Here is a 14,039-nt window from a genome sequence, read left to right as displayed (position 1 = left end):
TCGACAATCCCCTCACTTGACTCGTCGATCTGTCCGCGCCACTCATATTACGATTGGCGCTACCATCGCTGACTTTGCTCCACGATTTCCCGGAGCTGGCGTTGCCTGAGGACTTGAGCCCTTTGCTGCCGAACGAGGAGGCTGCTTTTGACCAAGCAATTTCGGCCATGGCGTTGAGGGCGGGGAGGGAAGCGACGACTGCGGAGAAGAAGACGTCGGCGACGGTCCAGGAGACTTCGGAGACGAAGATGACTGGGGAGGAGGTCAGTTGGATGAAGCTGAATCAGGAGGGAGCGGACGGGGGAGAGGTGATCGTTGGGAGGGTTGTTCATGTTACGTGGTGTTGCATGTAGGTATGCGAGAGAAGGAATCAGTGGTGCTTACAAGTTACGTCTTTCGAGTGTCTGTAGCCGAGCGAAGATCGATAAGCGCTGCAGATGCAACAGGCAATGCCAATGCAGAAGACCCCGATCAGTCTTGACTTTCTACCCCAAGGCATTTGGATCTTCGTGATGATGAAGATGGGGATGGCAAGGAGGCAAAAATCGGTCACTGAAGGTTTGGTGTCTCAGCTGCTAGGTCCTGCTGTCCAACGAGCTTGACTTACCGCAATTGATAATGCTAAAAGCATTGCTGATTTTACCGGTGTCTAGGCAGTGATACGTTGGCGAGTCCACTTTGATGGCATAGTTGAAAAACGCCGTCACGGGCGAGCATTGAAAAATGTTGATGAACAGCGTGATGAAGAAAAAAAGAATTAGGATTCCGAGGAAGATATTGTTCACGATCTGCCATGGTCTTGATGATATGCCAGTCACGCGACGGACGAAAAGGCACATAGAGATTTTAATCAGGATCACGGCGGCGAAAAACATTATTTGACCATAAGCGCCGAGCTGGGCATATCGTCAGCACCAGCCCAAGGAACATCAGTGCGAGATCAGTGAGGAAGGGATCTTACCGTAGTGAAGACTCCAAGCTCTTTGTAGGTGCAGTCGTTCATATGCTTGCCTGCACATCCCGTCTGAGTCCGAACAAGGAGATTGGCAAAATATGCGAGAGCGATTCCCTAGCCAGGAAATTGAACATCAGCAACTCGTCCTGGATTGCTTTTGCAGAGCTATGTTGCTTTTTCAAGCTGAACGTCGACGGGATCGCGCAACCTACCACACCCGGTATAACGATCCAGTCATCCCATCCGAACACCTGCCCTTTCCGGAAGATCCGAGTCAAAAGCCGGGCGCCGGTGATGAAAACAACAATGACAATGGCAAAAGACAGTCCAACGACGAGTCCTGGGGCTGCTGTCTTGGGTTCCCCTGGAGGAACTGGCACACGTTTTGGCGGTTTCGTCGATCCAAATAGGCCTTTCATGATGGTTACATCGCCACTGCTGAGCGGAGGCTCGCCAAAGTACGCCGATCCGTCCGACGACATGGCGGCGACAGTATGTGTCCTTCGAGTAGTGTGAAAGGGAGCGCTCTGCTGCGTCTGTAGCGGTGAAGGTGGGAGTGGTGTCGGAGCAAGGGCATTATTATGTTCTGATAAGCCATGTAAGACATCGGAAAGCTATACATTGAAGCGCTCAGAGTCGGTTGAAGTTTAATCACTCCAGGAACTCAATTATCCCAGTGTTTCGAGACAACGCCTTCTGAATGAAGCGGTTCACGCACTAGCAAGGGTCAGAATGTGGGGGATTCAAGCATAGCGTATGGCTCCAAGATCGAGAACTCTCTTCGTCAGGTGTTGGAGCTAGAGTGAGGAGACCTATCGCATCTTTAGCATGGAAGCCATTGCTAGTGTCCAGTCTTCGGAACCTTCAAGAGGCATCGTTGCCATTGACATTTTGCTTTCTGCCCACGCGGCAAACTCTCAGTCTCTCGGAACTTCATCGATGCAGGGACAATTTCAGGATGAGATACTCCGACGCATTACTTGGATCGCATGTACGTCAGGAGGTGCTCAGTAGTAATGTTCAGGAGGGGTAAATTGCAGTCGCCAGTGCCTTTTCGCTCTTCACGCGTAACGGACGGCACCTCGGCAGGTCGTGGTGCAGTATAGCCATTCGCATTAATGTTCTTTCGAAATTCCGTCTCGACTGACCACATTGCGTACCTGCATCGAACTTGCGTTCATTCGCGCGCTTACATGATCATTAATTAGTGTACCAACGCTATCATACGTTAAAATTGACTATCTCATTTTAGGCTATCCCGGCCACCCCAAGCCGTTCGAGGCATGTAATTGAGGACGCTAATACTTCATTCACGGGAAGGCAGCATCATTAGGTAAAAGCGAGGGGCGACATCGATGTTGCAACGAAAATTACTTCAGCAGTTTAACGGCTTTCCCTAATATTAATCAAAAGCTTTGTCAGCTGTACCGGAATTACCCCACCAAAATAGTTACTTGATAGCAAAGTGGTTAGACCGCGATTGGAGACATCTTGCCGTGTTTCAGCACGGTCACTTCCACTCTTCAGGACTGTTATCATTCGCGTTCGCGATACAAAAGGCAAGCCACCAAGTCTAGGTCGAATGAGAGCTCTCTGGCCGTGATGGGCAAGCGAGTCGAGACTCGAGAGTCCTGCAATAGAGACCTGATATGACGAAAAAAGCGGCCGAAGAACACCGCGATTGGTCCTGGCTCTGAGCAACCTCATTATTATCTCTTCATAAAGTTGATTGTCGGATGGGAGGGTTTGCCTGCCCGGAATACCCTTTTTGTACGTTGCCCGGGAAAGCTGCTGCCAGAGTCATCGCGGAAATAAGAGTTCAACAATAAATGGGCAAACATGACCGCATGTGATCTCAATGGTGCAAAGCAAACATATAGTCAAAGTTAAGATCATGAAAAACAAAGGCGATTCTTGAGGGGATAGCCAGAGAGATGAGACACCATGTTGCATGCAGCATCTCGGTCTTCGTCCACACACCGTAGATTATGAACTGCTGACCGTTCTAGATGGACGTTATGTCGTCGCTAAGAGTGTAAGGACCAAAGAAACTACGAGACTCAAATGCTAGGACAATTTGTATGGCGGTAGTCTTTACCCTTAGAGCCTTCAGGCTTGCGGTTAGCTGTCGTTGAGATATGGCTCGCACGGGATCTATGCAGAGGGTATGTCTATCGGTGATATACACTCCCCATGCATATTAGTGCCGGCTAGGTAGCGATCGCAGAAGTCATATAAGCAATAGAATACAATTTCGGCAAGATCCTTCGTGTCTTGTTGATTACCGACAGCTTGACGGGTGGCGGGCCGCGTCATATCTCGATCACTGAGGGTGTACTCGAAGCATAAACCAACGGCCCAGAAGATCAAGTTTGTTTTTCATTCTCTGTTGCTCAATCGACTGTTGAAACTGTTGCGTGGTAGAATATGCGAGGCAGTAGCAAGAGGGGTAGAAAAGAGTGTGGTATAGACAGAGCTCAATGGACGCGGATATTTTGTGTGCAGGTGAGAACGCGCCCGATTCGAGATGGTCCTAATGCCGTTTTACGAGGTCTTCTCACTTTGGCGCCTGAAATTCGAAATCGATCTAACGGCATTTGTCGGTAATTTTCAAAATAAACCAATTGTTGCCTAGCTTAGGAGTATTCGTTTCCATTATTTGAGAAGCTAAGCGTATCATAACTAGCTGTTATTTAATGCTTCCAGAACACCGCAAAGCTTCTTTCTTCGAAAATAGAGAGTGTATCGACCGCTTGTAATGAACGATGGATTATTCATGAGGGCAAGACCTGACCAAAAATTGTAATGACGATACGCTTACTGACTTGAGTCCTAAAGAGGCTGTGACCCGTGACTAAAGCAAACCTATGTTTTCCCGTTACATACTCTCCTTTGGAAACATTAAGTGAAGGATTCGCCTGTTACTCTGAGGCAAAGCATTCCGAAATCCTTCATAACAGACAAGTTTTAGTTCCCTTAACGTGATCCTGCTCCACTACTGCTCGATTCAGCTATAGATCTGCTGCCAACGGATCCTATTAGCTTTCCTTTTCCTTCCAGAAATCTTCTATTTTTTCCGAAATAACAGTGTCAAAAGTACCCTATTCCCTGTCAGCAGATCTTATTTATTTTCTAAAAAGAGGATAGAGAAGCATATACACTCTCAAAACTACGACGCAGATTTTCAGACACGGCTGTTTTGATCTTTATCATCTCACTATCGTATGCGTGGCGATGCTTTTTTTTCTTGCCTTTTCCCTTCTTCTGTCTAAGATAGGAGATATCGATTTCCTGATCTTTGAGTATATCTTGGATGGCGTCTGCAATTGAATCGTATTGAATTGCTAGCTTAAGCGGTTCAGTAGCTCGTGCTTCAATCTCTGGCTGGATTTCTATAGCAGGTACCCTATACTCCGGTTCTTCCGCGGGTTGTTCGCTCACCGAGGGAAATTTTATACTGGCCTCATCCACAATAGGCTCTGGTTCAGGCTCTGGTTCAGGCTCTGGTTCAGGCTCTGTAGCTGTAGGCTCAGTGAATAAAGCCTCGTTAGGGGGGTCGTTTCCAGCTGAGTTGCTTGAATATTTTCTGGGGTTCCTAAATGCATGAGGACCATGGTGAATTCAGGTAAATTGTAATCAAATGGTTATGAGTTTGGAGAATGGGATTTCACATACTGCAAGCCAACCCTATCCTGTTTGACTGTTGAGCTTCCTTCGACAGCATTGGCGGAATCCCCTATATCATTAATTTCATGATTATGTTTGACTCCATTTGCGAGTAGTTTCAGCACCTTGGACTCTTGAGGTGAATCTTCTTTGTATGAAGCCTCATCTGTGGCGTCAGCTCCGTCATCGTCGAGATGGTCATTGGGGCTAAATCTGTCGGATTCATCATTTGCAGAGTCACCGCCTAAGATGTTAGGAAGCTTGCCCTCTAAAAGGGATCCAACGAAGCGCATATTGTCCTCGTCCTCAGTTACCATTGTGGAGATGGCCGCGCGTTCCCGTTTAGCTAGCTCTTTGCGTTGGCGTTTGATTTCATCAAGCTCGTCCTTTAACTTCGTCTCCAGATAATTCTTGTTTAATTCCTGGGATTTGATTTTGCTCTTGAGCTCCTGACAAAGCTCTTCCAGCTGCGATGTTCGAGCTGAATCTGATAGGCTTTCCGTGAATTGTACGGCTGCGTCAACCATCTGGACGACTCCTTTGGCGCTAATGCGCAAACGATGTACTGCGGAATGACGGAGCTTGTTGACGGCAAGCAGTAATGCATGAACATCAGCATCAGATTTCTTGAATGCCCCAGTAGGAAGTTTTCCGAAGCGTTTGATCATTGTGAGCGTCCACTTGTTCAATTCAATAGCTTCGGAACAATCCCAATTTTTTTCTATTAGCAGGCTAGGCGCGTACTTCTGAGTGAATTCATAGCAACTTTCTTCAAGTAATTGCTGCGACCTAGCGAGGACTAAGTGTTGTACCTTAAACGGGAATTGCACCGGATAAAGTAATGGCACGTCGATATTTGATTCCTGCATAATGTCTAAATGGTTTGTGTAGTTTTCAGCCTCGAGTTTGATGGTTCCAGAGGCATCTTACCTTCATTGTTTGGCTGGAAGTTTTCAGGGTTCTCGACGGTGGCGGGAAGCTTGCTTTCTCCATTCAAACTAGCATCTTCAAAGTAGAGAACTTTAGCATCGACTTCTTCTACGGCAGCATTATCCAAAGCCTCAACCTCTTGCAATGCCTCCGCTTCTTCTTTTGCAGCACCTGCATCCGAGGCCTCATGACGCGCATCTTGTTCAGGTGAAGTCTCGTAAAGTACAGGGAATGCGAGCTTAGCTTTGAGCTCCGAAGAAAATATGCCTCTTTCAAGAAGTACTTTGAGCACAGACACGACTTTGTCAGACCCGAGGTTCCGTGCCAGAGGTGACGAGTTCCTGCTAGAGTTTACAATCTTTCTAATTGCCTTAGGTTGCCTGACTTGAGCATTTTGCCCTTCGAAGAGCGCTCGGTAAGCAAGAAAGATTCTTTGCTGGTCTTGGATGGAGATGGCCATCTCAAGGTTGGGTTCTAGGGTAGATTGGTAGTATCTGAGGTCGTAATTGATATCTCGTTCATGAAACGTCATTTGACACAATGGATCGCTTTGGATTCAAAGTGTTTCGCAGTCCCAAGCCAAAAAAAACGCGATAAAGGTGAAAAGAGAGTGGGCACCTCTTTAATTTCGAAGATCAAACCTTGCCAATTCACCTTGCAGCATATTTTACTAATAAGCCCCCATGATATTGAATGCATTCTCATGATCTGGTTTGTTGTTCACGCATGGCCTAGGCATGAGAAGCCTTGGCGGTGACCCCCAGCTCGGACAAACTCCCAGATCGGATTTTTTAGTCGGTCTAGGGAGTAGTCTGCGCATCAGTCATCCTTTATGGGCAGCTATCAGACCATTTTCCAAAAATCCGAGCTGAGGGTCTAGCGCAGATTTCCAAAATCTCTTAAGAATTAATTACTTATATCTCTTTAAACAAGCTATAATTTCGATTAAAAAAAAGCGGGGAAAGCAATATTATAAGCAAGTGCATTAACTTAGTATGAATCTTTTTCAACTCTATTCTGTAGTTGTTGAGTTCCATAAAAAAATTCCTGGTGGGAAAAGTTTTTCCAAATTCCCGTTGATTCAAGAGTTTTGAAATTACTAAATGCAAGTAATATTGTCAATGCGTGCATATGCCTATACAAAACAGTGCGCTTTTGGACCACATTTGTAGCACGATGGGAAAGAAAATCAAGTGACTGGGGAGCCATTTCTTTGGTGAATATGTTGTGGACAAGTATTAAGCCATGAGGTTACCATCATTGTCTTCGGCATCGTGAACAATTGTTTTCTACAATGGACGATGTGCAGGATTCGGTACAAGAGCTTTTCATCATGGTAGAAAGGATGTATAGCAAAACGAAACGAGTCTTGCGTTCATTTGCAAAGTTACCTGCGAGTCAGATAGCTTGGTGTAACTGCTAAGGAATGCAATTTTGGGCATCCAAACACACAGTAATGGATACGCCCAATGAATTCTCAATGTAGTTTCCTACAGTATCGCAAAATCATTAAGTACATATATTACAATCAACCTACTGTCTATATGGTCACGGTTCAAACAGTAGTTTTCGCCAATTAAATCTTTATAGGGTCAGATTGAGGTGGCCTAGTAATACGTCAAAAGGAGGGAACGGGAAAGGCTAGGAGGCCTTCAACCGTTTAGGTGCCATCGTGGGCCAAAGCACCGCCTCGCTCTGTAGAATCCTGGTCGAGGTCCAGTAAGGACTGAGGCATTGCGAAAATTATAGGGAAGGCAGAGTACAAAGGCGTATTCATATTGACGGGGAAAGAGCATCCAAATGTTGTGACAGCAACCCAAACCGGAAAAGGCAATTCACCTGCACACAGACTGCGCGTCCACTTAAAGGACGTTGATGAGGTAGGGGGTGTGCGGGAAAAAGTACTTCCGCTCCGAAACTTCCTTAGACCACAAAATTGTGTTGATCATACAGATTAATCTATACTAAGGGACGCGAGGCTCTAATGCTTATTTGTGGCTCTCAAAGTCTACACGCTAGAAGCTCGGTACCATATCGCCAACACTACACAGAGGTATCGGCTTTGACCATGCAGTCACCATTCGCAAGACGGAAAGTTCGGCGGATGGGGGGAGGATGGTGACGAAGGGAAAGGGGATCCACTAACTGAAGAGCAGACTTCTGGTGAGACCTCTTCAATACCTCACATTTGCTGTTCTGACTCTGATAGAAGTTGCAGGCTGACCCTGCTAGTAGAGCCATCGCAGGTTGTTCGCCCACAATACCCATTCCGCGGATCGTCACAAAACAAGAAAAGGTCTTCATTACGCATGTCATTTGGGCCCGACACAAAAGCTACCGAGGATGATGAGGAGTCTTCTACAACGGTCTTCAAGCCAAAAAAATCCAACTTAAGCCGGCAAGCTATTGAGCGCAATGCGACGATCAAGCCGTCAAGACCTTCATTGCTATCCGAGCAGCTCCAAGTGCGCGCGTCTGAAGATAGACCCAGATACAGTTCCCATATGCTTAACGAACTCAAAGCATCTACGCCTTCGACGCCAAAGGATCTACGCTCGGTATCTGATGACCCCATTTCAGGAAACAAAGAGCTGGATTTGGCAACTAAATTCGGTTCGGAAATGGCTTTGCATCAGGGTTCGGCCATCCCCACTGATGTCGAGATCAAGGAGAAGAAGGAACGAAGGGCTCGGCTGGCAAAGGAGCAGGAATTCATATCTCTTGACTCAGATGGAGAGCCCGGAGACGCAGACGGACAAGACCCTAGCTCAGATGAGTCTTCAAATGAAGAAACATCCATGCTACCGTATGCTGGGCCACAGCGCCTGAAAGAGCCCCCTTCACGGCTCGTTCAAGACGAGGATGAAATTGGTGAAGGCTTTGATGATTTCGTGTCTGACGGTCGTTTCGCATTAGGCAAGAAAGCAGAACGAGAAGCTCGCAAGCGGCGTAAGGACGAGATGAAAGCTATGATCGAGGATGCGGAAGGCACTGGCTCCTCTTCTGAAGAAGATGACAGTGAAGTGGAGCGAAGAGCAGCTTATGAAGCCGCGCAAACACGCAAAGGCATGGATGGCCTCAGAAAACCAGAAGAGGTTGTCAAACCCAGAAGGCCGCGGACTCCACCCAAGATTACGCCGCTGCCTACAGTAAATGGTATCCTGGAGGGACTTAAAGAGCGGAAGCAAGCTACGGAGTATCGGACCAGGTTGCAAAGAGAGAGGTTGGAGATCGTTCAGAAGGAGTTGCAGGATATTGAAATAAGAAAAGAAGAAGTGCAGAGACTCATGAGTGAGGCCAGTGGAAGATTTGAGAAGATGAAGGCGGAGGTAGATGCGGAGAAGGCTCCAGGGGAGGGTGCGGACTTGGCGTTGGTGGAAAGGTCCAGTTTGGGGGTGGGGATTGGTGCTGCGACAAGAGGCCTAGAGACCATTGGTACCGGATGAGAAACTTCTGAATATGTTCTACAAATCAAATGGGGAAGCCAGCTGTCACTGCAAGTCCACTTAAGACCAATAATCTATTTGTAGCGGCTTGGCTGCCAAACGCCGAGACTCTTCAAGTGGCGGTGCGAATTGCTGTGCCTGACTAAACATGTAAGAGGCCACATCTTCAACCCCCAATAATGGGCTCCAAATGTCGACGCATCACCCTTCTGGCTGCAATCCCCATTCTTTGATTTATTATTCTTATTCCTCAAGCACGCTTTGTCCACTGACTTGACTTTTGATCACCTTCTTGAAGCGCACCTTGTTGGCCAACAAAGCGCTTGAATGTGAGACGACATGGAACGATAGCATTCTGTGACTCCTTGCATATCTACCATCCTTCCTACTTCCTCTCCTCATCAACGAACCGAAATCATGAAAACGGCTACCAAACATTTCTACCTTGCCTTCTTCGCGCTTTTCGAGTCGTGTCAGTCAAGGGCGACAGGAACAGCACCTTCCTATGCTTCAAGAGCAGACGTGTGCGCTGTACGTTCCCAACCGACTTCTTCTTCTTCCATTTTGACGATTGACCCGACTCAGATTGAGCCTACTGCAATAGTCTCCGACGCATGCGCCTCCTATGCAACACTAGACTCCCTAAATGACGCCCTATCACGATCCCTCCAGGATGTCACTAAAGATACCGACTTCTTCGCTTATTATCGATTGAACTTGTACGATCAAAAGTGTCCTGTAAGAGCTTGGGACAATGACTCCGGAATGTGTGGGAATATTGCATGTGCAGTAGATACAATAGAAGACGAAAAAGACATACCGCCAATATGGCGGACAGAAGAGCTCAGTAAACTAGAAGGGCCAAAGGCAGCGCACCCAGGGAAGCAACAACAACAAGAGCGAGGCAAAGAGAGACCATTACAAGGGACTCTTGGCGAAAACGTGGGTGAGAGTTGCGTTGTCGAGTATGACGACGAATGCGATGAGCGCGATTACTGCGTACCTGAGGATGAGAGCGCAACTGCTAAAGGTGACTACGTCAGTCTAGTCGAAAATCCCGAGCGTTTCACAGGCTACGCTGGACAAGATGTGTGGGACGCCATATATCAGGAAAATTGTTTCTCGAAAGACATGTCTTCGACACCACAGCCTCTAGGCTTTCCTTTCCAGGCACGGGACGACCTACGCTCGATTCTCCAAGCCAACACAGACTCCAATGACTTCCCACTTGAAGACGAGTGCCTTGAGAAGCGCGTTTTCCACCGCATTATCAGTGGAATGCACGCCTCCATCTCCACACACATATGTTTCGACTACCTAAATCAGACAACCGGTACCTGGGGCCCAAATTTGCAATGCTACCAAGAGCGACTTGCATCACATCCTGAGCGCATCTCCAATCTCTACTTCGACTACGCCATTTTACTTCGAGCAGTAGCAAAATTACGCACCTACCTGAGGAGCTACACGTTCTGCTCAGGGGATGTCTCTCAGGACCAAGCCACGAAAGCGAAGATCCTAGCCATAGCTGATACAGCTGCGCAACCCCCACCCTTCTTTGATGAGCACACAATGTTCCAGGACCCGGACGTGAGTGTAGCGTTGAAGGAAGATTTCCGCAATCGGTTCCGGAACGTAAGTCGCCTCATGGACTGCGTAGGATGCGATAAATGCAGGCTGTGGGGCAAATTGCAGACTGTGGGGTATGGTACAGCACTTAAAGTGCTGTTCGAATTTGATGAGCACAAGAATGGAGAGAACCCACCGTTACGCCGCACAGAGCTTGTGGCCTTGGTGAATACACTTGATCGCGTGTCACATAGCCTGAAGGCGTTAGGGAAGATGAGGGACATGATCAATCCCGCTGCAGAGCCAGAAGTAGTTCTTGAGATTCCTGAGGTGCCCAAGCAAAAGCCAGCCAGCAGAGGATGGGACAGACCCGGCGCTCAGCCTGCCATCAACTTGCCTGACGATGACGAGGAAGAGTACATCGAGGCGGGTGAGACAGCCTGGGAGGCTGCGAAAGACGAGTTCCAGCTTGTTTGGAGGACCTACGTGTTCGTACTGAAATCTTGGGTCAATACGCCAGCAAAGGTATTCAAGATCTTGATCATGGAGCTCAACCGGGCGTGGAGCTTCTGGCTTGGTCTACCGGTGCCTCAAAGGAGCTGGGAAATCAAGTTTCCCACGAGGGATGAATTGTAGAACACATGTCTGTACAAAGCGCTTGATTTGGTTTTGCATGTAGCGAGCGGCATTGCATTGGAGTTGGGTGCTGTTATAGACTTCAGCATACATAAAGCAACTTGCAACTTCTATCTATCTCTTCTCACAATATAGTCCTCACAATTTATGCAAATTGCTCTGGGCGGAGACTTCTCCTTCTCCTTAAGGGCGGATGAACCTCGGATGCATTACAATTGAGTTTGACTTTCTCAACCGACTTCATGCTTTGTTACCGCTCGCTTGATCACGCCCAAATGCAGATCGCCGCCGGTTGCATTGGATGTGAGCTTTTGTCGTCAAATAGAAAGATGTAGTCGCTTTCGGCATCTTTTAGGCTGCTGTCTTCTGTCATTGTACACATGCAATTCCAACGACAGGATCAAGCCGCAGAAACAATCTTGAAGTATGAAGAAAGAAGTGAGAAAAGGTACGCACGTCTCGCTGATACTACGTTAGTTGTAGTCGAAATTGCTAAGACCTATGGCTTCTAGATACCGCTGCTCACGAATGCGTCTCCGAAGATGCTCTCGTTCATCTCAAGTCCTACAAATACTCGTCGGTTGACCGCTCGCTCCTCTCTTACTACATCCTCAATCCATACGTGCGTGAAGAATATGAAAGATTTGGTCACAGAAGAGTATCGAGGTTGACATGGTCATAGTGGAATGCCTGCGTCCAATTCCTACCACTATGGCTTGCGCCAAACATGGTGACCCTCATTGGATTCCTCTTCATAATAGGCAACGTGGGGCTGTTAGAGCTATACATTCCTGATCTGGTCGGGCCGGTAAGTCAAAGGCGCCTGAAATGGCCATGAGGATTCGGGCTTGCAGACTAAGCAAGCCTAGGGTCCATCATGGGTGTATTATAGCTTTGCATTTGGGATGTGGATGTGAGCGAATTGAAGTGGATTTGCCCAATACGGAAGCTGACGCCTCTCTCAATATCAGGTACCAGACCATGGACAACATTGATGGAAAGCAAGCACGAAGGACTGGGCAGTCCAGCGGACTAGGAGAGTTATTTGAGTAAATACGCCAAGATTTTCACTGTTCGCAACGAGACTGACTGGCGTAGTCATGGCATAGACTCCCTGAATTGCACGCTCGCCAGCATGTTCGAGATGGCGTCCATGGGTCTTGGTTCCACGCCCATAGGCCTCTTCACTGCTATGACTCCATGTATACCAATGTTCTTTTCGACTTGGGAGACGTACCATACGCACACCTTGTATCTCGGCTACTTCAACGGACCCACAGGTATTACATCTACATTCGTCCTTCTGCATTCGCTAAATACAAATAGAGGGTCTCGTCCTCGCGAGTTTGCTCATGGCAGCTTCTGGCTACTGGGGCCCCGAAACCTGGCATAAACCAATCTCCTCACTCGTCGGCTTAGAGACTGCTCTTGGTGACTACTCGTTGATCGACATCTGGATACCACTGCTTGTTCTTATGGTTACAGGCGCACACATTCCAGCGTGTGTATACAACGTAGTCAAAGCACGACGAGCACGAAACGAACCCGTCGCGCCAGTCTTCTTTGAGTGGATTCCTTTCTTCGTCTTCGCGCTTGCGACTGGCTCATGGCTGTACTCTCCATACTCGACATTGCTGAAAGAAAACCACCTTGTCCTATTCTGTCTCACTATGTCCTTCGTCTTCGGACGAATGACGACAAAGATCATCCTCGCACATCTAACGAGGCAACCATTCCCATATTGGACGGTCATGTTGATACCTCTCATTGGGGGCGGGGTGCTGGTCAATCTCCCTCCTCTCCTGGCCTTTCCACCTGTCTCTGCGATCACAGAGCTCTGGTACCTTCGAGCTTACTTTGTCTTCGCCCTCGTGGCCTACTTCCGTTGGGCCCTTCTTGTCACTGGCTCGATCTGTGAATACTTGGATATCAACTGCTTGACCATTACGCCACGCCTCTTACCACCCCAAGCAACAGGGAAAGACAAGAAAGTGAATGGAGGCCCTCCATCTCAAACGCCAAGAAGAAGTGGTAGGCTGACCGTGAACGGGGCTGCAAAAGGGGACTAGTGTTGATATTGATGGTGGAGAAGTGTCATGTGACTTACGTCTAACGAAACCAAAAGTTCCAGCGTTTTCCTCAACGAGATCGCAATCAGTCATCGGCGGCAGCTTTAGTCAAGCGATTTCAATGCATAGGATAAAGCTATCTATCAATCCCATGAAAAGAAGCCCTTTGTAACAGCTCCCAACCAACGCCAATCGTCACGTAGCGTACGTATCAAAGGCTACTCCCTTTACGCTCTCAGAAGTATTCCATCGACACCGACGACGTCCGTGAACATAAGTTTTCAGAGCCACATATCTTTGATAAGACTCCAAAGGAAAGTCTATCAGGCATAAAACCATGAGCAAATCATTCCTCTCCGCTGCCAGTCTCATACACCAAACCCCACGGAATATAATCCTAACTCTTCCCCTCCACCCCCTCCCCCTCCTTCCCCTTCTCCTTCCCCCCTCCTTCTTCCCCCCACCAACAACAATCCCCCTCACCCCATCCTTAATCTCCTTCCAACGCCCCTTCGTCTTCATATACCCCTGAATCCCCACCATCGCCGCATAACTCCCAGGAACAGCCGCAATCGACATATCCACGCCTCTGCTCTGCAAACTCTTGATAAAGATATGCAGGTTATGGCTCGGCGTCTTGTAATGGCCTGAGCGAGGTTCGAGCATTCGCAGTTGCCCGTCTTTGACGTGGATGAGACCGGCGACGGAGACGCGCGAGCCGTGCAGGAAGGAGGAGTGTTGGAAGGCGCCGGATTGTTTGAGGCCTAT

The 14,039-nt window shown here is 48.1% G+C and overlaps 5 protein-coding genes across 5 annotated transcripts; 3 read left to right on the top strand and 2 right to left on the bottom strand.

Moving 5' to 3' along the window:
- Positions 1-387: 387 nt before the first annotated feature.
- KY384_008570 (uncharacterized protein) lies at positions 388-1,437 on the bottom strand (the record flags this gene model as incomplete). The annotated part of the gene is made up of 4 exons (XM_044817059.1): positions 388-431; positions 608-788; positions 962-1,069; positions 1,168-1,437. 4 exons carry the CDS (start codon positions 1,435-1,437, stop codon positions 388-390), a joined length of 603 nt encoding a protein of 200 aa, XP_044666424.1.
- A 2,650-nt stretch (positions 1,438-4,087) lies between these two features.
- KY384_008569 (uncharacterized protein) lies at positions 4,088-6,083 on the bottom strand (the record flags this gene model as incomplete). The annotated part of the gene is made up of 3 exons (XM_044817058.1): positions 4,088-4,550; positions 4,631-5,495; positions 5,552-6,083. The coding sequence occupies 3 exons, from the start codon at positions 6,081-6,083 to the stop codon at positions 4,088-4,090; spliced, it is 1,860 nt and encodes a 619-aa protein (XP_044666423.1).
- Positions 6,084-7,860: 1,777 nt separating this feature from the next.
- On the top strand, positions 7,861-8,997 carry KY384_008568 (uncharacterized protein; the record flags this gene model as incomplete). The annotated part of the gene is made up of 1 exon (XM_044817057.1): positions 7,861-8,997. One exon carries the CDS (start codon positions 7,861-7,863, stop codon positions 8,995-8,997), a length of 1,137 nt encoding a protein of 378 aa, XP_044666422.1.
- Positions 8,998-9,414: 417 nt separating this feature from the next.
- Positions 9,415-11,202, top strand: KY384_008567 (uncharacterized protein; the record flags this gene model as incomplete). Its single annotated transcript, XM_044817056.1, has 3 exons — positions 9,415-9,528; positions 9,583-10,632; positions 10,693-11,202. 3 exons carry the CDS (start codon positions 9,415-9,417, stop codon positions 11,200-11,202), a joined length of 1,674 nt encoding a protein of 557 aa, XP_044666421.1.
- A 727-nt stretch (positions 11,203-11,929) lies between these two features.
- Positions 11,930-13,271, top strand: KY384_008566 (uncharacterized protein; the record flags this gene model as incomplete). Its single annotated transcript, XM_044817055.1, has 2 exons — positions 11,930-12,010; positions 12,531-13,271. 2 exons carry the CDS (start codon positions 11,930-11,932, stop codon positions 13,269-13,271), a joined length of 822 nt encoding a protein of 273 aa, XP_044666420.1.
- Positions 13,272-14,039: the final 768 nt, after the last annotated feature.

The sequence above is a fragment of the Bacidia gigantensis genome (genome assembly GCF_019456465.1).
Source record: "Bacidia gigantensis strain McMullin 20006 chromosome Unknown contig_295, whole genome shotgun sequence".
Taxonomy (NCBI): Eukaryota; Fungi; Ascomycota; class Lecanoromycetes; order Lecanorales; family Ramalinaceae; genus Bacidia; species Bacidia gigantensis.
Note: the sequence above shows the minus strand (reverse complement) of the source record. Positions and strands in the feature narration are given on the sequence as shown.